Below are 23703 nucleotides of genomic sequence, written 5' to 3'. Positions count from 1 at the left end.
GACCCCTCGGGACCACCACTTGCCACTTCTTCTCCCCCGTTGCTGGCTCCTTCCACGCACGCTGTAGTACGCCCTGACACAGACGCAGAGACTCAAACTGAGACCACAGCCCCTTGGTTGCTTTGGAGAGCACTGCCACTTCCTCCCACGGTGGCTGCTGCTGTGACTCAACCCACTGCAGTACAGGCTGTAGGACGGCGTCCAGCTCTTGCTGTTGCATCCACTCTGCCACGTCCACTGTCTGGAGCTCGCGGCAAATAACCTCTTCCACTTGTCGAGCTGCCGCACAGACGGTGTCCTCCTCCAGCAGCTCCTTTTCACGAGTCTCTCTCTTCTCACAGTAGTGGCATCCGCCGGCAGCACACGGGCGGCGGGAGAGAGCGTCTGCATTTGTGTGACGCACCCCAGCCCGGTGCTCCACCCTGAAGTCGAAAGCTTGGAGCTCTTCTAACCACCTGGCGACCTGCCCTTCTGGCTCCTTGAATTTCATGAGCCACTGTAATGCAGAGTGATCAGTTCTCACCGTGAACGCCTGGCCACACAGGTAGTATTTAAAGTGCCTGATGGACAGCACCACTGCCAAGAGTTCCCTGCGAGTGACGCAGTATCGTCGCTCTGCTTTGTTGAGCGCCCGGCTGAAGTATGCCACCACCCGCTCCCCCTCTGGTGAAGTCTGGGAGAGCACTCCACCTACACCCACACCGCTAGCGTCTGTGTCCAGGGTGAACGGCAGACTGGGGTTGGCTGGGGCAAGAACCGGGGATTCACTCTAGGCACGCCGAAGGCTGTCAAACGCTGCTTGACATTGCTCAGACCACAGGAAATCACTGTCCTTCTGCAGCAGCTGGAACAGGGGTGCAGCAGTGCAAGCAAAACCCTGCACAAACTTCCTGTAGTACGAGGCCAGGCCCAGGAAGCTCTTCAGCTGCTTCTGGTTGCGAGGATTTGGCCAGCCCGCGACTGCCTGCACTTTCTCTTGCAGGGTGCCGATGCCCTCGCCCCCCACTTTGTGGCCCAGGAAAGTGACCTCTCTCTGCATGAAATGACACTTATCTGGATGTAGCTTCAAACCAGCGGCTCTGATCCTTTCCAGCACCACTCTTAGAGATCCCAGGGCCGCCTCGAACAAGCTGCCATGCACCAGGATGTCATCCAGGTAAACCAAGCACTGCTGGCGGGGAATACCAGACAGCACCCTGTCCATCAACCGCACAAAGGTGGCAGGGGCATTACAAAGCCCAACACTGAGGACCTTGAACTGCCATAGCCCCCGGGCGGTGCAGAAAGCCGTTTATGGTCTGGCCTCTGGGGCAAGAGGAACTTGGTAATATCCACTGCGGAGGTCCAAGGAAGAGAACCACAACGACCCTGAGACCAGGTCCAGGGATTCATCGATGCGGGGAAGGGGGTATGAATCCTTCTTGGTGACCCCGTTCACCGGCCTGTAGTCTGAGCACAGCCGCATGCCACCTGTCTTCTTCAGGACCATGACTACAGGTGCTGGAGGGGAACATGATGTCTGCCTGCAGCATGCTCTGCACTGCCTCGTCGCAAGCCTGCTGACGAGCCAGGGGAAGTCGGCGTGGGCGACACTTGATGGGACGCGAGTCACCTGTATCAATCTCATGCTCGACCAGATGAGTTCGGCCCACCTCCTCCTCACTCATGACACAACTGCCCTTGAACTCTAGCAGCAGCTGCCACAATTGCTCTTGCTGCTTGGTATTCAGGCCGCCACAGTTCTTCCTCCACACCTCCAATACTGCAGACTGAGCCTCTTTCACACCAGTCTGGGGTAACTGGGGGAGGGGGGGGCTGTGATCAGGTGGCACAGTCTGGGGGTGACAGGTGCGGAATTGTCCTGAGTGGGCGTCACCGGGGATAAGGGTAAGGAGGGAGGCTTTTCTTCAGTTTCTAGGGTACTCACGGGGTGTGTTGGGGGTCTCCCCACAGGTTCAGCAGGGGTGTGGATACAGGCCCCCCGTGGAATCTCACTGTGCCTGCTTGAAGATCCAGGTGGCAACCAGACGTCCTCAAAAAGTCCAAGCCCAGACTACAAGGGTCCTGTACATCCGCTATCCACACAGGGTGCTGCACTTCAACTCCCCCCAGCGACACAGTCAGCATGCCTTTTCCTTTCATAGGTGCCAGCTCTCCTGTGACTGTGCGTAGACGCACCGCTATCGGCTCTAACATAGTCCCACTGGGCCACACATCTGCTCTCACCAGGGTTACTGTCGAGCCTTGTCCACCAGTGACGTGCAGGGCACCCCTTCCACTGCGACAGGGACATAACAGGAATCCCCACCACCACCACGGCCCACCGCAACGACAGGCTCCAAGCATGTGCTGTCATGGCTGTGCTGCCGGGCTCCTTCCTCGGATGTCTGTGTTGGTGACAATAAAGCTGTGGTTTGGTTGGGGGGTTTTTGGGCTTGGCTCTGCATCTTCCCCTTTATGCGGACCCCACGTCGTTTCCCTGGTTCCGGTGTGCCTTTGGGCAGTCTCTGGCCAAATGTCCTGGCTGACCACACCCCCAGCAGACCCTGGTACTTGGCCTGCGTGTTGGCTGCAGAGACACAGCCCTTATCAGTTCAGTCATTTCGGTAACCCATGCAGGCTTCTCCTCCTCTCTGCAGCTCCTCACAGCTGGTGGTACCGGCCCTCCGTTGCTCCTAGCAGCTACACTCCACACATTCTCTCTCTCCACAGCCATCTCCATGGCCGCCTGCAAAGACTGTGGATGCTGCAGCTGTACCTCGACCCTCAGGTCCGCAGGGAGGAGAGCCCTGATGAATTGATCCCATGCCAGCTCACTCTGCACTCCGGGTGGGCATGTGTGCATACGCCCGCCGCGTCAGACTCTCCACGTCGTTAGCCAACGCACACAGCGTCTCCCCAGACTTCCTACAGTGGTTACTCAATTCATTCCGGAGCAGCTCTGGCGGGAAACACTGTCCAAACCGCCTCTTCAAAGCCCCCGCTAACGCTTCATAGCTGGTCCTCAGGACTAAGTAGTAGCAGGCATGAAAGAGCCTCGTCTGTGAGGCACAAAGCTAGCTGTAGCGCTTTAGTCTCTATCAACCAACCCCCGGCATGTGCTAGCAGTTCAAATTGGGCATGGAAAGCCTCCCAGTCTTTGGGTGTTTTCACGGGCGCGGCGGCTACGGCGGCTGCTACTGGTTGCTGGGCGCAGCCATTGTTGTTTACATCCAGCTTGTCAATGGCGCGAAATGCCACTGAGGACGGCGACATTCTCGCGTCTCTAGCCATCCTCCCCGCCGACTCTCTCAGGCGCTCTCTCGCCTCCCGTGCACTCTTGAACTCCCTACTCATGTCCTTCGACCACCCGCATGCTCCATCCTCCTCCCCGTCACTATTTTCCTGCTTCACTCCCATCTTGCTGAACTCATCCATCTCCGCTAGCTCACCGGTTAGCTCCGTGACGCAGTTACGAGCTCCCGTCAGGATAGACGTCCTTCGTTCTAAAAGTCACTTCTGATACCAATGTAACGTTCGACAAAGGCAGTCGGAAACAGGCCTCAAGTTATTGGGGTTTAATAACTTCTCTTGTTCACACACGTTCACAGGTTACATTTACAGCTTGTGGGTTCATCCTCACACTGAACACTACACCCCAACACCCATATATAGCAGTGTGTCTGCGTCACAACTTTCCCGCCTTTTCACTTTTTGGATCTTACTGTTTTTAACCTGTTGGGAGTGTCCACTTTATAAACGTCTACATTCTCTACTTCTCCAGCTATCATCAGATTATTAAACATTTCATTATTTCAATCAGGAACATTGTTTTCTAAACTTACATCATGTTTTCTTTATTCAGACTGAGGTGCTGCAGTTTGTCAGAGATCAGCTGTTCTGCTCTGATCTCAGCTCTGAAGTCCAACATCCATCTGAGAGTTCTGGACCTGAGTCAGAACGATCTGAAGGATTCAGGAGCGGAGCTGCTGAGAGATCTTCTGGAGAGTCCAGACTGCAGACTGGAGAGACTCGGGTCAGTTCTCCATCTTTAACTTCTGTGCTGAGATGAATATGTGAGAGTTGTGTTGACTCTGAGCTGCAGACATCAGGCTGATATGATCCTGATCCTCACTGAGCATCTCAATGCTAAAGTCTACTTTCTTCTTCTGTGGTTTAGCTCATTGACTGTAGCAGAGCTTTGTTAAAGAAAAATCATACTCTGCATAATTCACTCTGAACCTTTAAACACCTGGAATTCATCTTTTATTCTCCATCATGTTTTAAAAAAAATAAATGACATTATAAACACATGAATACAATAATTAAATATTTCTATTAAAACTATCAAACACTAATAAATATTGTCAGTTGTTGCTGTTTCTAACATGTTTCTGAAGCTACATGACGCTCACACTGACTGAATAGTTTACACTGAAGATGCTGTGATCTATGTTTCCACTATTCCTGAAAACGTCTACATTCTCTACTTCTCCAGCTATAATCAGATTATTAAACCTTTCATTATTTCAATCAGGAACATTGTTTTCTAAACTTACATCATGTTTTCTTTATTCAGACTGGAGTACTGCAGTTTGTCAGAGATCAGCTGTTCTGCTCTGGCCTCAGCTCTGAAGTCCAACATCCATCTGACAGATCTGGACCTGAGTTGGAACGATCTGAAGGATTCAGGAGTGGAGCTGCTGAGATATGTTCTGGAGAGTCCAGACTGCAGACTGGAGACTCTCAGGTCAGTGAGGGGTCGACTCAGTCTCTGCTGGATCAGCAGGATTGTATTGAACACAGGGAGGTGGATGTGTTCCTCTCACTGGGGGATCTCTCCAGTTCCACCTTCCAGGCGTAGCCTAGCTTAGCACAGCACATCAGTGATGTTACCATTTATCTGCAGTTTCTCCTTTTGTTCATCTCATGTTTCTTTTCTTGCGTTCTCCCAAGAACAATATAATGCAAGCTGACAATGCAAAGCCACATTTCAGTCAGGTGCAACTTGTTAACAGACACATCCTACTCTGCATAATTCACTCTGATCCTTTAAACACCTGGAATTCATCTTATATACTCCATCCGGTTTCTTTTATAAATGATATAATAAACAGATGAATACAGTTAATACAATGGGCGTAGGAAGCATCCTGAATGTGGGGGGGGACATTTTTAAGGGGAGGTTTTTATGTGGCTATACTAGCATGAGGAAAATTATGGGTACATTTTGCAATTTCATCCAGTCCTAGTAAAGAAAGGAAACATATTTGATTATTAATTCAGAGCCGTCTTTGAATTAATAAAAAGCAGTTTAAATGCCCATTTTTTGTACATTTATATACAACAATAAATATGTGTGAGTGCATTGAGAGATATTGTTGTGGAGTCATTTATATATAAATCGCAAAATACATTTGTGAATCCTTCTGTGAGCATTTATTAATATTAAGACTGATCTGACTCCATACAGATGTTAAGTTCACCTAGGAATGGTATCATTGACTTAAATGTTCAAATAAATGTTGCTCTTCTGTCTACATTGGTCATATGATGCCCCTTGAGTGAAAGGTTTCCTGTTCAATATCCCCACTGATTTCCTTAACATTCTGGGATGAGAGTCCACATCACAATTTACTCTAAACTGTCATTTCCCTTTCATCACTCACCTCAGCAACGGACCTCTCTCCACTGTCCCTGTGTTCTGCCTCTGACTCACTCTCAAGCGCCTAGATTTCAAGAGAGGTGGTGAAGTGATCATTATTTATTGAGCCGTATACTCTTTCACGTTGAATCATAACAAGTCATACTGAATGTAAATACAACTGACTCTAAAGTAAGTCCCAGTCTGTGACATTGGACATTTTGAAGACTCAAAGTCCCAAGCAGTAGGTAGAATATTAGCTAGTCTATGTAATGTGCACAGAAAATAAATAGTTAACTGAATACTGGGATGGAAATTGCCTATAAGCACTCAGTAAAACATAAACACATACAAAAAGCTTCTGAATGATAAGAAGTATAATTAAAACATAATGCACATTACCATTTTGAGAGAGAGTACCGAAGTTAAAGAACTCAGAAAATAATCTCTTATCGAACTGAGGCTCCAGTAAAACACACTGACTGCATCTCTACAGTACATCATGGTGTTTACATGAGCACGGAGAGATCTGGTTATTCATGTTCCCTGTTTACATGATAAATACTAGTAACCTGGAATTTCGATGCCTTTTCTCATCTAAACTATTCAGTATTTGTATCTCTCTATCATGACATAAAGACGAAACTCCTCTCCAGAAGTGAGACGCTTTTGCCGCCGCCGCCGCCATCACTGTTAACTGATTAACTGCTACAGCTGAAGACTTACTTTTCTCTTCTTTGAATTTTTTTTTCTTATGTCCATGTTTTCCGGGGGAGAAAACATATCAAACCAAGAGATCGTCAGCTTTGATTTTCGCTGTATTAACAAAGTCCTGAATACTTGGTGTGTGTGCCTTACCTCCGCTACCGGCATCGCTTCATACAACAGGTCTGAGCTGTCAAACTATGGCAACAATCCTTGAACATGCGCGCGCTATGAGAATCTGCCTTGGTACAAAGAAGCAGTGAAAACATGGGACGGAGTTCAGGGCCGTGGGAAGTAGGGGTGCCGAGGGTGCTGCAGCACCCCCTGGTGGAGGACAGGGGATCTGCACTTCCACAAGATATAATACCAAAAAAAAACGAATTTTCAGCCTTGATGTAACAACATTCATAATTAAGTAAAGATAATACCCTTTTTTCAACCCGGTTACATTTTCCATTTGCCCTGTACGATGGGCGCTGTAGTGATGAAAGTGAGGGATGTTGGCTTAGCAGGCACCCGCAACTCACAGCCAAAGTGAGAGAGATAGAGAGAGGGGATACCGCGGGGATACGTTATCTCAGTGAGTCTATCTCAGTGAGTCTCAAACGTTTTGATCACAATTTATGTAAACAAATATTTCCAAGGCACACCTTTATAATTATTAGGATAAATCAAAACAGGTTTGAAATCATTCCAATGTATACTATAGGACAGTAAACCAAAAATATCGTTTAAAACTGGAGAGATTTAAAAATATGCATAAATAAATAAATGTTAACTGATGAGATAAGATATGAATGAACAACACAAATAAAATAAGTTACATTTATTTGTTATTGGCTATGGTAGTTTATTGGAAATGTTCACATACTTATTTGATTAATAAAATGCAAACCGATCTTTTTCATATGGGTGTTTAGAGTTCTACCCTCTAGATCAGTGTAGTAATTGGGTGCTCAAAGTGCACCAGATTGAAGCATTTGACTTTAAAATGTTAAACAAATCTTCCCGGGGGATACCCCCGGACCCCCCTAGAGGATGTGAAGTCCACCCCTCCAATTAAAACATGTTATAATACTAAATACATTTGAAGCCTTGTTATATAAGCTGTCCACCATATCAATATGTTTCTCTTTTTGTAGTGTATTGGTCTTTTGCAGAGGTTTTTCATTGCCAGCTAAAATCTTGCCTAGGGCAGCACATTGGTCAGAACCAGCCCTGGTGTCATCCCCACAGCACCCCCCATTTGAAACATGTTCCCACGGCTATGACGGAGTTTCATTGATTTGGGCATTCTCTCAATAAGCAAGTGGAATGGATTTGATAGTGAAGCACTCTACAAAGTGCGGCCAGTGGATAGACCGATGCACGGACTTTCCACATGTTAAAAGTGGGGGGGTCTAAACTAATCATTTGAAAAAGTGGGGGGGACTTGTCCCACCCTCATATAATGGCTGCGACGCCCGTTAATACACATTTCTATCAAAACTATCAAACACTAACAAATATGTTCAGTTGTTGCTGTTTCTAACATGTTTCTGAAGCTACATGACGCTCCAACTGACTGAATAGTTTAAACTGAAGATGCTGTGATCTATGTCTCCACTATTCCTGAAATAAATATTCTCTATTTATTTTGATCACATTTCTTCTAAATTCATCCTGACTTCTTTGTAAACTCTGTGATCTTGAGTTGAATCAGTTTCTGTGGGTTTTGATTTGTCTGGCTGCACATCACGAGTTAGTGTAGAAGGAGCAGAGTTTATGATGTGAAGTCTCCACTTTTTATTGAAGGTGAAGAACGTTGTCTTTCATATTAATGAGAGCTCTTTTCACTTTTTGGATCTTAATGTTTTTAACCTGGTAGGAGTGTCCACTTTATAAACGTCTACATTCTCTACTTCTCCAGCTATCATCAGATTATTAAACCTTTAATTATTTCAATCAGGAACATTGTTTTCTAAACTTACATCATGTGTTCTTTATTCAGACTGGAGAACTGCAGCTTGTCAGAGATCAGCTATTCTGCTCTGGCCTCAGCTCTGAAGTCCAACATCCATCTGAGAAATCTGGACCTGGGTTGGAACGATCTGCAGGATTCAGGAGTGGAGCTGCTGAGAGATCTTCTGGAGAGTCCAGACTGCAGACTGGAGGCTCTCAGGTCAGTGAGGGGTCGACTCAGTCTCTGCTGGTTCAGCAGGATTGTATTGAACACAGGGAGGTGGATGTGTTCCTCTCACTGGGGAATCTCTCCAGTTCCACCTTCCAGGCGTAGCCTAGCTTAGCACAACACATCAGTGATGTTACCATTTATCTGCAGTTTCTCCTTTTGTTCATCTCATGGTTCTTTTCTTGCATTCTCCCAAGAACAATATAATGCAAGCTGACAATGCAAAGCCACATTTCAGTCAGGTGCAACTTGTTAACAGACACATTTTACAGTTAAAAAGTTAGTCTGTTAGTTTTTCCTATGAAGTTGTTTTGTTGATCACTCAGGACTCTGAAGCTGACTCAAAGAACAAACACTTCTTTGAACTGGATCTAAAACTGTTGGATTGTGTTCATCCCTACAGGATCAGAGGAGGAGAGACGATCACAGCCAAGATCCAGAAGAAATGTGAGTATTGAACTCATATCCTCCAAATATATCCAAACTATCGTACATGCAATCAAATCATAGGTAATATATTTATGTATCACTTGATGAAATCTATGCCTCCCGTTTATGTCTAACATCGAGAAAGGTGCTGAAGCTTCAAATACAATATAAAAACACAAATGTGCCAAAACACGTGAAGAAACATCTTCAGCAACTTGACAACACATGAACAGCATTTAGAGCATATTCACCAACTTGAGGAAACATGCGCAGCGTTTACTAAAAGCCAGACATTAACGAACCGCTGTAAAAAGAAAACGCTGCAAGAAGCTCAAAACAAAACTGAAAGGCGGACACTAAAAAGTGTAGATATTATAAAGATATATAACCGTATAAAGTCTTTTGTCAGTATATCTGAAAGGACAAGGTTAGCTAGCTAGCTTACAGCCGATCTGCAATAATACCTGAAGGAATCATGCGATCACATTGTTAAAATAAACCCATAAAACTTAAATGTTTTGTTTCCACTGACAGTTTAACAGATTGAAACGTTTTGCTCAAGAACTGCGTTCGGGTCTGATACTGTCCCACAAACAAAGGATGCGTAGAATATCTCTTGAAAAGTGAAATTAAATACATTGATTGAATGGAATCTGTGTGAATACCAATACACCAATCAACTTCTCATTCATTCTGTAAGCTGCAAAATAACAAATTGTCCTTCACTGCAAACATCGCTGCTACAACCCGCTGCTGCAGATACACGCTTTACAACATCAGGAGGATACGTCCCCAGCTGACCCAGACATCAGCGCAGATTCTGGTCCAGGCTCTCGTCATCTCAAGCCTAGACTACTGCAACTCCCTCCTGGCTGGTCTACCTGCATGTGCCATCCGACCTCTGCAGCTCATCCAGAATGCAGCGGCTCGTCTGGTCTTCAACCTTCCCAAATTCTCCCACACCACACCGCTCCTCCGCTCCCTTCACTGGCTTCCAGTAACTGCTAGAATCCACTTCAAGACACTGGTACTTGCGTACCATGCTGTGAATGGATCTGGCCCTTCCTACATCCAGGACATGGTTAAACCGTACACCCCAGCACGTGCACTCCGCTCTGCATCAGCCAAACAGCTCGCTGCACCCGCACTGCGAGGGGGACCCAAGTTCCCGTCAGCAAAAACACGTGGGTTTGCTATCCTGGCTCCAAAATGGTGGAATGAGCTCCCCATTGAAATCAGGACAGCAGAAAGCTTACACATCTTCCGACGCAAACTGAAAACTCATCTCTTTAGACTCCACTTCGAGCGATAGAATTACTAACAAAGCACTTATATACTAATAAAGGGCTGGCTTTCTAAATGCCAGTTGAGTAGCACTTGAAATGTTTGGCTCTATGAAACCTGATGTACTTATATGATTCTGTTTTCTTAAAGGTTGTATCTTCCTGGTCGAATGCACTTATTGTAAGTCGCTTTGGATAAAAGCGTCAGCTAAATGCAATGTAATAACAGCAGCCTTATATGTTTGACTTCTTATTCACACACTGATGGCAGCGAGCAGGGACGCGGGAGGTCAGTCAGAGTTGGGGGTGCTGCAGCCCCCTCAGCACCCCCCTTTCCCGCGTCCATGGCAGCGAGCAGGGACGTGGGAACAAATCCTATAACCCTGAAATGACTCAGCATTTCTGCACTTCCTGTTCCTTTGTCTTCGAGTCAAATGTGTATTTGGTTTGACGCCTGAAATAATGATCCAACTCCAGACAAGAATCTCCGTTTGTGCATTTATTTCCATGATCCAATATCATTGAACAAAGTTCAATGGACAGCTTTCCTATCGATTCCTTTCCTTCAGCCCTTTTTTATGGCTTTCCTTGTGGCTTGTATCACCCAAGCCCCCAAGAAGTGCGCCGGACTCTGTGCCCAATATTTGTTGTGTCCAAAAAACACATGCCTACTAGTGCTCTACTCCCACCTCCACCTGTCTCTGTCACGGTTTTAAGTTTGTGTGTCTGGTAGTGGGTGTTTTTCCGTTCTACTTGTCATGTTTTCCTCCCTGCATATTGTCTGGTCTTTTTTCCCTGTGTTTTCCTGTCGGTCGTTAGTTTCCCTGGTGTGTCTAATTTCCTGATTGTTTTCACCTGTCACTCCTTGTGTGTCTCCTGTGCTCATCAGTGTCAGCCCCGCCCCTGATTGTTCCCACCTGTGTCTTGTTACCCTGTGTTTAAATTCCCCTGTCTCCCAGTGTTCAGTGTCAGTTCGTCTTGTCTATGCTCCTGGTACTCTTGAAAGGTTTTTGATTCCTCACTTCATTTTTTGTTCTCTGTTTTTTGTCATCTCGACTAGAGTTTTGGTGTTTACCTTTTTGTTCATTTTTGCTGTTTTGGAAAATAAAGTATCCAACAAATGCTTTACCTCTGTCTCCCGGGTCTTGCAATTGGGTCCTATCTCCTAAGTGCCTGAGTTCGTAACAGAACGAACTGACCATTATGGACCCAGCGGACTCGGCTTTTTTGATGCTGCAGGCGGAGCGTCTTGGGTACTCTCTGGAGTACATTTTTTATACGTGGAATGGCGCCTCATCTAGACGCGGTAAAGAGGCTACGTTGAAGGAGGCACGTCAGGAGGTTGCTCGCAAGCCCTGGCTCAGGAACATGTTGCCTGAGTGGCTACAACTTTTCGCAAGTTGTCCTAAGGACTTATCCGAAGCCTCTAACCCTTTCGTGGGGTATGACCAGGCCTTGGGAGGCCCACGGATTCTCCAAAGAATCTCTAGGAGACGCAAGACCAAGATTCCAGCCCGTGCTCCAGTGGTTCCGGTTCCAGTGCCGGTCCACACAGCCATTGTTCCGGATCCAAAACCGGCCCACCAGGCCATGGTTCCGGCTCCAGTGCCCGCCCCAGCAGCCATGGTCCTTGCACCAGAATCGGCCCACGCAGCCATGGTCCCTGCTCCAGAACCGGCCCATACAGTCGTTGTTCCGGCTCCACTTCCAGCCATGATTCAGGCTCAAGTACTGGGCCCAGCAGCCATGGTCCCGACTCCAGCACCTCGTCTCCTGCTGGCTCTCCAGCCGACGCCAGCTCCCCGTGTCCTGTCGGCGTACTGGCCGACTCCAGCACCTCGTCTCCTGTTGACTCTCCAGCCGACGCCAGCTCCCCGTGTCCTGTCGGCGTACCGACCGTCTCAAGTCTCCTTACAAGTCAACTCTCAAGTTCCTTCTCGAGTTCCCTCTCAAGTCTCCTCTCGAGTTCCCTCTCAAGTCACCTCTCGAGAGCCCTCTCAAGTCACCTCTCAAGTAACCTCTCGAGTCCCCTTTCAAGACACTTCTCAAGTCCCCTTCCGAGTTCCCTCTCAAGTCACCTCTCAAGTTCCTACTCAAGTCCCCTCTCAAGTCTCCTCTCAAGTTCCCTGTCAAGTATCCTCTCGAGTCTCCTCTCAAGTCCCCTCTCAAGTATCCTCTCGAGTTCCCTCTCGAGTCTCCTCTCAAGTTCCCCCTCAAGCCCTCTCTCGAGTACCCTCTTGAGTTCCCTCTCAAGTTCCCTTTCAAGTTCCTACCCGAGTCCCCTCACAAGTATCCTCTCGAGTCTCCTCTCAAGCCCTCTCTCGAGTACCCTCTCGAGTTCCCTCTCAAGTTCCCTCTCGGGTTCCCTCTCAAGTTCCCTCTCGAGTTCCCTCTCAGGTCCCCTCTCAAGTTCCTACCCGAGTCCCCTCTCCAGTATCCTCTCGAGTCTCCTCTCAAGTTCCCTCTCAAGACCTCTCTCGAGTACCCTTTCGAGTCCCCTCTCAGGTCCCCTCTCAGGTCCCCTCTCAAGTCTCCTCTCAAGTCTCCTCTCAAGTTCCTACCCGAGTCCCCTCTCAAGTCTCCTCTCGAGTTCCCTCTCAAGTATCCTACCGTGTTCCCTCTCAAGTCCCCTCTCAAGTCCCCTCTCGAGTTCCCTCTCAAGTCTCCTCTCAAGTCTCCTCTCAAGTCTCCTCTCGAGTTCCCTCTCAAGTATCCTCCCGTGTTCCCTCTCAAGTCCCCTCTCAAGTCTCCTCTCAAGTTCCTACCCGAGTCCCCTCTCAAGTCACCTCTCAAGTCTCCTCTCGAGTTCCCTCTCAAGTATCCTTTCGAGTTCCCTCTCGAGTCTCCTCTCGAGTCCCTTCTCAAGTCCCCTCTCAAGTCTCCATTCAAGTTCCCTCTCAAGATCCCTCTTAAGTCATCTCTCAAGTCTCCTCTTAAGTTCCCACTCAAGCCCTCTCTCGATTTCCCTCTCGAGTCACCTCTCAAGTCTCCTTTCGAGTTCCCTCTCGAGTCCCTTCTCAAGTCCCCTCTCAAGTCTCCGTTCAAGTTCCCTCTCAAGATCCCTCTCAAGTCTCCTCTCAAGTTCCCTCTCAAGCCCTCTCTCGATTTCCCTCTCGAGTTCCCTATCGAGTCCACTCTCAAGTCACCTCTCGAGTTCCCTCTCAAGCCCTCTCTCGAGTCTCCTCTCGAGTCCCTTCTCAAGTCCCCTCTCGAGTCTCCGTTCAAGTTCCCTCTCGAGTCTCCGTTCAAGTTCCCTCTCGAGATCCCTCTCAAGTCACCTCTCGAGGACCCTCTCAAGCCCTCTCTCGAGTCCCCTCTCGAGTCTCCGTTCAAGTTCCCTCTCGAGATCCCTCTCAAGTCAACTCTCAAATTTCCTCTCAAGCCCTCTCTCGAGTTCCCACTCAAGTCCCTACTCAAGTGCCATTGGAGGTTCCGCTGGGGGTCCTGCCAACCCTATGTCCTGAGCCGTTGGAGGTCCCGCAGACTACTCTTCTGCCGGGGGTCCTGCCAACCCCATGTCCTGTGCCGTTGGAGGTCCCGCAGAATACTCTTCTGCCGGGGGTCCTGCCAACCCTATGTCCTGTCCCCTGAGTTTGCCCGCTTTGGTCTTCACCCCTCCTCGAACTCTGCCTTGCCCCCGGGCCGTCCGCCCGGGACCCCCTCCTCGAACTCTGCCTTGCCCCCGGGCCGTCCGCCCGAGACCCCCTCCTCGAACTCTGCCTTGCCCCCGGACCGTCCGCCCGAGACCCCCTCCTCGAACTCTGCCTTGCCCCCAGGCTGTCCGCCCGAGACCCCTTCTTCGGACTGTGTTTTGCCTCTGGGTTGTCGTTCCGGACCCGTCCTCCGGACCCCTTCCACCCACCCTTTTGGATTTGTTTTGAACGTCTAGAATCCGTCCCTTGAGGGGGGGGTTCTGTCACGGTTTTAAGTTTGTGTGTGTGGTAGTGGGTGTTTTTCCGTTATCCTTGTCATGTTTTCCTCCCTGCATATTGTCTGGTCTTTTTTCCCTGTGTTTTCCTGTCGCTCGTTAGTTTCCCTGGTGTGTCTAATTTCCTGATTGTTTTCACCTGTCACTCCTTGTGTGTCTCCTGTGCTCATCAGTGTCAGCCCCGCCCCTGATTGTTCCCACCTGTGTCTTGTTACCCTGTGTTTAAATTCCCCTGTCTCCCAGTGTTCAGTGTCAGTTCGTCTTGTCTATTGTCATGGTAAGGTCTATGCTCGTGGTACTCTTGAAAGGTCTTTGATTCCTCACTGCGTGAGCGCTTTCATTTTTTGTTCTCTGTTTTTTGTCATCTCGACTACAGTTTTGGTGTTTACCTTTTTGTTCATTTTTGCTGTTTTGGAAAATAAAGTATCCAACAAATACTTTACCTCTGTCTCCCGGGTCTTGCAATTGGGTCCTATCTCCTAAGTGCATGAGTTTGTAACAGTCTCCAATATATACAATCACACCAGGTGCGCTAATCACCCAGTGCCCAAACATGCCTTCAAAATGAAAGCATAAAAACTACTTTAACTCACTACCATAACGAAACTAAATAATAATACATTCACTATACAAAAAAACAGCAAGAAAATAAATGTTTAACTATTAAATAATATAAAGCTCCAAGAGTGCCTTTAAACCGGCGGTTCTAACGAGTGGCTAAATTCATAATAACGTCGTCACGCTGATCACGGAGAAACTCATCTCCTCATTGGCTGTGATCTTAAATCATGTGATTGTGATGTAGCTCCTTTATAGCCTGATGCTAGCTTTTCACTTGTGTGAAAGAACAGGTATTGGATGTACGCTACTCAAAAAGAATGTGTAAATACCATAGGGTAATCGCTTTTTGACATTTGAATAAGGAAATGTTGCAAATGATATATTTTAAATAAATAAACCCACCACTGGGAAAGCTGAGGAATATAAATATCTCTGTGACATCACATTGAACTTGTGTCTAACTTATTAGTCATGTTTTAAGAGATCTCTGTTTAAAGTGATTGTTGGTTATATAACTAGAGTATTTCTCTGTTTATCTTCCAGGTCCATGAGGGATGGGGGAGGTGGAGGATGGGGAGGTGGCTGGATGGGGAGGAGGCGGATGGGGAAGGTGGATGGATGAGGAGGAGGCGGATGGGGAGGAGGCAGATGGGGAGGTGGGTGGGTGGATGGGGGAGGAGGCGGATGGAGAGAAGGCGGATGGGGAGGAGGCGGATGGGGAGGTGGCGGATGGGGAGGTGGTGGATGGGGAGGAGGCGGATGGGGAGGTGGATTGATGAGGAGGAGGCGGATGGGGAGGTGGTGGATGGGGAGGAGGCGGATGGGGAGGTGGGTGGATGGGGAGGAGGCGGATGGGGAGGTGGGTGGATGGGGAAGGTGGATGGGGAGGTGGGTGGATGGGGAGGAGGCGGATGGGGAGGTGGGTGGATGGGGAGGTGGGTGGATGGGGAAGGTGGATGGGGAGGTGGGTGGATGGGGAAGGTGGATGGATGGGGAGGAGGCAGATGGGGAAGGTGGATGGATGAGGAGGAGGCGGATGGGGAGGTGGCGGATGGGGAGGTGGGTGGATGGATGGGGTGGAGGCGGATGGGGAGGTGGGTGGATGGGGAAGGTGGATGGGGAGGTGGGTGGATGGGGAAGGTGGATGGATGGGGAGGAGGCAGATGGGGAAGGTGGATGGATGAGGAGGAGGCGGATGGGGAGGTGGCGGATGGGGAGGTGGGTGGATGGATGGGGTGGAGGCGGATGGGGAGGTGGCGGATGGGGAGGTGGGTAGATGAGGAGGAGGGTGGATGGGGAGGTGGCGGATGGGGAGGTGGGTGCATGGGGAGGAGGCGGATGGGGAGGTGGGTGGATGGGGAGGAGGCGGATGGGGAGGTGGCGGATGGGGAGGTGGGTGCATGGGGAGGAGGCGGATGGGGAGGTGGGTGCATGGGGAGGTGGGTGGATGAGGAGGAGGCGGATAGGGGAAGGTGGATGGATGAGGAGGAGGCGGATGGGGAGGAGGCGGATGGGGAGGTGGCGGATGGGGAGGTGGATGGATGGGGAGGTGGGTGGATGAGGAGGAGGGTGGATGGGGAGGTGGCGGATGGGGAGGTGGGTGCATGGGGAGGAGGCGGATGGGGAGGTGGGTGGATGGGGAGGTGGCGGATGGGGAGGTGGGTGGATGGGGAGGAGGCGGATGGATGGGGAGGTGGGTGGATGGGGAGGTGGCGGATGGGGAGGTGGGTGCATGGGGAGGAGGCGGATGGGGAGGTGGGTGCATGGGGAGGTGGCGGATGGGGAGGAGGGTGGATGAGGAGGAGGGTGGATGGGGAGGTGGCGGATGGGGAGGTGGGTGCATGGGGAGGAGGCGGATGGGGAGGTGGGTGGATGGGGAGGAGGCGGATGGGGAGGTGGGTGGATGAGGAGGAGGCGGATGGGGAGGAGGCGGATGGGAAGGTGGGTGGATGAGGAGGAGGCGGATGGGGAGGAGGTGGATGGGAAGGTGGGTGGATGGGGAGGAGGCGGATGGAGAGGTGGGTGGATGAGGAGGAGGCGGATGGGGAGGTGGGTGGATGGGGAGGTGGGTGGATGAGGAGGAGGCGGATGGGAAGGTGGGTGGATGGGGAGGAGGCGGATGGAGAGGTGGGTGGATGAGGAGGAGGCGGATGGGGAGGAGGTGGATGGAGAGGTGGGTGGATGGGGAGGAGGCGGATGGGAAGGTGGATGGATGAGGAGGAGGCGGATGGGAAGGTGGATGGATGAGGAGGAGGCGGATGGAGAGGTGGGTGGATGAGGAGGAGGCGGATGGGGAGGTGGGTGGATGGGGAGGAGGCGGATGGGAAGGTGGATGGATGAGGAGGAGGCGGATGGGGAGGAGGTGGATGGATGGGGAGGAGGTGGGCGGCAGCATGAAAACCTGAAATCACAGCTGACTGCAGGAGAGAGGAGAACCATTTGAAAGTGTGGCTGCAGCACTGTGATTGGCTGCTGGAGAATGAGGTGAAACATAATAGGTTAAAGAGAACGCCCGTGATGAGCTGATTATATATGCAGCTGCGTCTTCCTGAAGGAACTTGCGCTGAGTTTAATTGAGTAACATTTCCATGGAGTAGGAAGATGTTCAATACCAAGAAGCACATTGTTACGGCTGCTGCCTTCCTGGTCGTCTGAGTGTTTTCAGCTGTGTGTGTTCTATGTAAATAAGCTGTGCGGTTGCCCTCCCGGCATTGGCTCCCATCTCCTGGTCCGCCCCTGAAGATTGCGATTGGAGCACGCCGGGCCCGACGCACTCCAATCGCAGCGCACAGCCGGCGCACACCTGCTGGAGATTACTACAAAGCTTGGGGACAATCCTCATTCTGGAGGCTCTGTATGTGGACAGATGCCTCTCGCTACTTGCTCTTTGTTCTGGGGTTAAACTTGTGTGATTAGTTAGAGTGTAGAGTAGCTTAGTTAGTGTTTAGAGTATAGTTAGGATTTGTGACTGTTGCCTTTAGTTTAGCTGTGTTTTTGTATAGATTATTTGTGTTAGTTGTACCACTTTTAGAGTGAGGTTTTGTTTCGTTCTTTATTTAGTATATTAGTATTTATTATCCCTGTATGTCTTTAGGCTCCTTTTTTAGAGTCCTCCTTTAGTTGGTTATTTGTCAACCTGTGCCCTTTTGGCTCTTTTATTTGTTTCAGGCTGTTTGCCTGCCATTTTGTTTACAGCTGTTTTTAAATAAACGCTTATAATTAATACCAATTACATACTGGTGTGTGTTGCATTCCTCTTCCCCTAGTTGGGACGTAACACACATGATGGCGTTTTTCAGTGTCTGACAGGCTTTGTAACTTTTTTGAATGATAAAAAAAACATTTAAATACATTTGTATGCATGCTTTAGTTAACATTAATCTGTCTTTGGCTCTTTTCTGCTGTAACAATGTACATGTAACCTCTGTGGGACTAATAAAGGGATTCTGATTCTGATCTGAATGTTATTATCACATGTTGTTAATGCATCTAGTTTTACACAGCACTTTACAAGCCAGGAAAAGTGATTGAATCCTGGGTATACATGTTATAAATAGTCTGATAACACTGATGAACATGATTTGAAATAACTGGATAAAAAAGCAATCTATCAGCAATCCTGTTGAATAAACTTAAAGATAAATGAACTTTTTGGTTTGTGTACGGGTAAAGAGTGTGTTTTGGGTTATCAACGTGTCACGGTTGTTCATCGTGTCTCTTGAAATGAGCAGATTTTTCAGGTAATTAATAGATTTAGGGATGTGTTTATTTTATTTCTCAAAAGGGATACTTGCGGGTTTACCAGGCGCTCCAGCAGAACCTGGTCTTCCTCGTGGACCTTCACCCCCCTGAAGGACAGAATTAATTGGATGCATTACTGCCTCTGTTAAGACTCTGTAACTTAATATAGACTTTGATTAAATATTTATATATCAGACATTAGTGATCAGGATTGTTTGGATTAAGATAATTTCTTAAAAAGTGAAACGAATGTTTTAAATAATCCTGACTTTTTTCTCAAAATGTAAGAATTTAGATCTTTCTTTCGGGAATCTGTTTTTTTCAGAAAATCTTAACATTCTGACTTTTTTCTCAAAATCTAAAAATTATGACTTTTTTTTTCTGAAAATCATACTTTTTTTGAAAATCTTAAAATGATGACTTTGAAAAAAAATAATCATACTTTTCTGATTTTTTTCTCAACATTTTAGAATTCTTACTTTTTCTGGAAATCTGTTTTTTTCAGAAAATCTTAAAATTCTGACTTTTTTCTCAAAATCTCAAAATCCTTAAATAAATATATTAATAATGAGAAAATTATAATAATCATTAGAGCAACTCATTAAAAACTTAAAAACTTCACTCGCTTTTTTCCTTTCCTTCCAGCCTGGGCTCTTTTCCCCTAATAAACACATTATCTCCATTATATAAAAATGTTATTTATTAGATTATTTGTTTTTAATAAAACCTTATAACTGCTTCCCCCTCACCTTTAGCCCCTGAACTCCTTTAGACCCCGGCCCACCTGGAGGACCAGCAGCTCCAGATGACCCTTTAGCTCCTGCAGAGCCAACAAACCCCCTCTTCCCCAACGTCCCCTAAAACACACACACACACACACACACACACACACACACACACACACACACACACACACACACACACACACACACACACACACACACACACAGTTAATTTAGTATGAACATTTAATAAATCAACAGTAGGTGGCGATATATGCTCCAAGGGGAAGCGATTCACCAATAAAGACAAAAGAAGAAGAAGAAGAAGAAGTAGTAGTAGTAGTAGTAGTAGTAGAAGAAGAAGAAGAAATAGGCTAACGCTACAAACAGGCAAAACACTGTTACTCTGTTTTTACTGACATGTAACATTTGATTTCACCTTGCTCTATTTTTTTCAACGCACGTTCAAAAACGGGAACATTTTCGGGAGTTTCAACCGGGTACCAGCCACCGAAAACGGGGACTCTGCCCGGAAACGGGGACGTTTTGGTCACCCATCCGACTGTGTTTACAGCTAAGCACACACGCTAACATTAAGACTAGCTCACTTGGGGTTGAGGCTTTTTTACACGTTTCTTGACTGCCTGCCCAAATATCTGATCTAAACATAGTAACGTGTATTGTGGAAAAAAATTATTTAAAGTTATTTAATAATTGTGACATTTATTCTACTTTTTGATGGATGAATGATGCTCAAAGTGAGGGGGCAAATAATACAACTGAGGGGGCAATGCCCCCTTTTGCCCCCTCGTGGCGCTGGGCCCGACACACACACACACACACACACACACACACACACACACACACATCTTGCTACATGATTAAAGTGAGATTATTGTCAGCCATGGAGAGATGTGCAGTAACTACTCTGCATACATTGGAGTATGCGGGTGTATGTTGTATGGATGTATCTTATGTCTGAATGTTTACAACAATGAGAATAAAAAGAGTTGTCGCTGTTGGTGCTGTCCTGTTGTCTGCGGAGGCCCACTCCCACCTGTTGAGTGCGGCTGTGGTTTCCCCCCGACGGAGACGTCGCGAGGAGACGGAGCGGCTCCACCGGCTGCTGCCTGCTTCCACCTGTCTGGTGTCTGTGGTCTGCGGAGGCCTGCTCCCACCTGTGGAGTGTGGCTGCGCGGAGAAGGATTGTGCCCCGAGGACGTCGCGGAGAGACGGAGTGGCTCCACGCTTCGGGCTGGGGCCTACTCCCGTTGGGCGTGTGCTGCTGTGCCGAGGAGGAGTCGCCACGGCTGGGGCTTGCTTTCCACCTTTCCTGGCTGCGGTGTGGCTGAGGAGGAGGGTTCTTGCCCGGGGAACATCGGAGAATGGCACATGTCGTGTTTCTGCTGTGCCTGTTTGCTGTTTTGGACTGTGGGAAGATCTCTAGTAATCCTGAGAGGTCTATTGGATTCGGATCTGTTCTGCTACCCGCGGTGGGCATCCCCTGCGGAGGTTCAGATGTGCTGCACAAACAATTGCCGGTGGCCATGTCGCGGACAATCTGCTCGACAAAATATGTTTGTCTTTTTTGTTTGCCTGCGATGATGGTTCTTCAGGACTGCTTCTTAAGCTCTAATCACAATTTCACAGACTTTGCTGGTGATTCTAGAGTAGATGACGGTGCATGTGTGTCGCTTAAGAGGAAAAGATGCCTGTTTTTTTTGTTGTTATTACTGTCAGAAATGTCCAACCTAACCCTGGTCCGCCCAGTAGAAGTAGTTAGATCTCTACTCCTGCTGATTTTAAAGCTAGGTCTGGGTTGGGTTTCATCCACTTGAATGTGCGCCGTCTGTTTGGTAAACTAGACTTTGTCCGCATCTGGTCGAGCTCGACTGGCGCTGACCTCATAGTTTAATCAGAAACATGGCTAGATAAATCCATGTTGGCCTCTGACATCGCCTTAAATGGTTATAACGTGTATCGTACCGACCGGCCTAATGAAGGTGGTGGCGTTGCCATTTATGTTAAGAATAAGTTCAGTGTAACCACGTTAGTTTCCAAATCTATCAGTAAGCAATTTGAATGTTTAGCCATAAATATAGAAGTGGCAAAGGGTCAACAGGTCATGGTGGTGGGCTGTTACAGACCCCCCTCAGCTGGCAAGGACTCCTTGTCTTCACTAGCAAATATTTTATCACAACTAGACTACAAGGAAATAGTGCTACTTGGAGATTTGAACTGGGACTGGTTAACTGCAGTGTCAGAGGATTTTAAAAACCTTTGTATGTCTTTAAATGTTACTCAGATTGTTGACAGTCCTACTCGCCCTAACATTAAGTCCCCTAATAAATCCTCCCTAATTGATCTCATTCTAACTAATGCTCCCCATAAATACTCATCTGTGGGAGTATTTGCTAATGATCTGAGTGATCACTGTGTTGGAGCCACAATTAGGGACACTAATGTCCTAAAGGTTAAACCTCGTATTATTATTAAGAGAGACAAAAAACATTTAGTGGAGCAGGGTTTTGTTCATGATCTGTTTGGGCTTGATTGGGGTAAAATGGATCTGTGTGCTGATGTAGAAACTGCATGCTCTTATTTTTATCTTGGTTTTATGGAGATCATTGATAGACATGCACCCCTGCGTAAATTTAGAGTAAAGGGACGAGACAATCCTTGGTTTCCTGCTGAACTGTCCAGTCTCCTTCATGAGAGAAACGAGGCCTTAGCAAAGGCTAGGCAATCAGGCTCAGAGGTAGAATGGCTGCGTTTTAGGCAGCTAAGGAATAGCTTCACTTCACATGTCAAAAGTGCTAAATCAAAGTACTATCTGTCAGTAACCACAAAGAATCTGAATAATCCTGGAACATTTTGAAAAGCCATTAAATCGATATCCACCGGTGATATCCGTAATGAGCTACCTCCGTGCCTCACCACAGCATCTGGCTCTATATCGGACAGGGCTACTATGTTCAATTGCTTTCATGAGCATTTTGTGTCCTGTGGCTCTCTATTTGATTCTGTCACTAACTCTGCTTCTGTGAACACTACAGTCTGTGACTCTGAAAAACGTGTTTTGGAAAACCCTTTTAGTTTTACTCCATTTACTGTTGATGTTGTTCGTGAAGCTTTAACCAAGTTAGATCTTAAGAAACCGGCTGGCCCGGACAACGTAGAACCTTTCTTTTTAAAGATAGCTGCAGATTTTATTGCTCCACCTCTCACTACTCTTTTTAACCTCTCCCTCAGCACAAACACAATTCCAAAATTGTGGAAGTCAGCGTATGTCCTGCCTTTGCTAAAAGGAGGGGAGGCCACCTTATTAAATAACTAACGGCCAATCTCTAAGTTGTCAGTTCTGGCTAAGGTTCTTGAACGCCTAGTGAGTGAAGAGGTAAAGGTGTTTTTCTGTACAAATGAAATCCTGTCTAAACATCAGTCAGGCTTCAGAAAGCAACACAGCACCATCACTGCCACAATGAATGTGGTGAATGACATTAGGAGTATCTTAGATAATAAGCAGAGTTGTGCAGCTCTATTTATTGACCTGTCCAAAGCGTTTGACACCGTTGATCATCACATCTTAAAGCAGAGGCTACTCAGTATAGGCATGTCCAGCTATGCAGTGGGGTGGTTTGTGAACTACCTCTCTGAAAGGTCCCAATGTGTTCACTTTGATGGGCTGTCTTCTGAGTGGTTGAACATTACTAATGGTGTTCCTCAAGGTTCTGTTTTAGGTCCACTTTTATTCTCCATCTACATCAATAGTTTAGGTAAAAATGTGGATGAAGCTACTTTACATTTTTATGCGGATGATACCGTGATGTACTGTGCAGGTCCCTCCATTCAGGAGGCTGGTGTTAAATTACAGGCTGTTTTTAACATTATTCAGACTCAGCTCTCTGAACTAAAGCTTCTTTTAAATGTTGAGAAAAGTATACAGCTCCCTTTCATATGAGTGTTGAGAGCTGTATCCATAAATTCATGTTGTGCTCAAAGTGCACAGATTGATGCTTTTAACTTCAACATTTTAAAACAAATCTTCCTGGGGTTGTATGCCCCCGGACCCCCCTAGAGGAGGTGAGGACCCCCCTAGAGGAGGTGAGGTCCACCCCCAAATAAAGCAGGTTAAAATAATTAAATTTCATACATGTTCTTTTAGTAAACACTGAAAACGGGTCCCACAGACCCAAACAGCACACAAAGGTTAACCTGTTAAGCACCGCCCCCCCGGTACCGGGCGGAAAAACGCGTCATCTGCAGGAAACAGTGTCTGAGGCAGTGGTGTAGTAGTGAAATGCAGTTTAGCTTCTAACCAGGAGTGCAACAAGCAGTAAAGTGAAAAGTAACGTACACAATCTACAGAATAAAAGATAGAATGAATTGAATGATGAATAAACAGTGAGGGGTATGAATACACTAGATACACACAGCAGCCTGTGAGCAGTATGAACAGTGTGTATGAATATGCTAAGATATATAAAGTATTAAAACGGTAAGCAGTGCAAGTATAGTATAAAATATATTAATTTCATGAT

At 47.5% G+C, this 23703-nt stretch overlaps 2 protein-coding genes and 1 long non-coding RNA gene across 13 annotated transcripts in view; 2 read left to right on the top strand and 1 right to left on the bottom strand.

The window, feature by feature from the left end:
• The window catches only part of LOC307024173 (NACHT, LRR and PYD domains-containing protein 12-like), a 42272-nt gene extending 26979 nt beyond the window's left edge, over positions 1-15293 (top strand). For 3 of the 8 annotated variants that reach the window (XM_079658053.1, XM_079658055.1, XM_079658052.1), the window contains 5 exons: positions 3845-4015; positions 4559-4729; positions 8319-8489; positions 8902-8945; positions 11381-11838. In XM_079658053.1, coding sequence (XP_079514179.1) covers positions 3845-4015; positions 4559-4729; positions 8319-8489; positions 8902-8945; positions 11381-11511 — 688 coding nt within the window. In that variant the 3' untranslated portion in view covers positions 11512-11838. Of the gene's footprint in view, positions 1-3844; positions 4016-4558; positions 4730-8318; positions 8490-8901; positions 8946-11380; positions 11839-15242 lie in introns of those variants that run through there. The other 5 variants (XM_079658059.1, XM_079658057.1, XM_079658054.1 and 2 more) reach the window with 4 other exon arrangements.
• Positions 4708-6577, bottom strand: LOC307030155. The gene is made up of 3 exons (XR_013805558.1): positions 6482-6577; positions 5649-5708; positions 4708-4844 (listed from the first exon to the last, which is right to left on the bottom strand). It is a non-coding gene; the product is annotated as an uncharacterized lncRNA (long non-coding RNA).
• Positions 15294-19514: 4221 nt separating the features above from the next.
• LOC307019872 (NACHT, LRR and PYD domains-containing protein 12-like) overlaps positions 19515-23703 on the top strand; it is a 34336-nt gene continuing 30147 nt past the window's right edge. For 3 of the 4 annotated variants that reach the window (XM_079650973.1, XM_079650974.1, XM_079650972.1), the window contains exon 1: positions 19515-20556. In XM_079650973.1, coding sequence (XP_079507099.1) covers positions 20075-20556 — 482 coding nt within the window. In that variant the 5' untranslated portion in view covers positions 19515-20074. The remainder of the gene's footprint in view (positions 20557-23703) is intronic. The other variant, XM_079650975.1, reaches the window with a different exon arrangement.

Source organism: Notothenia rossii, assembly GCF_949606895.1.
Source record: "Notothenia rossii genome assembly, chromosome: 1".
NCBI lineage: Eukaryota > Metazoa > Chordata > Actinopteri > Perciformes > Nototheniidae > Notothenia > Notothenia rossii.
This window is presented reverse-complemented; position numbering and strand designations above follow the sequence as displayed.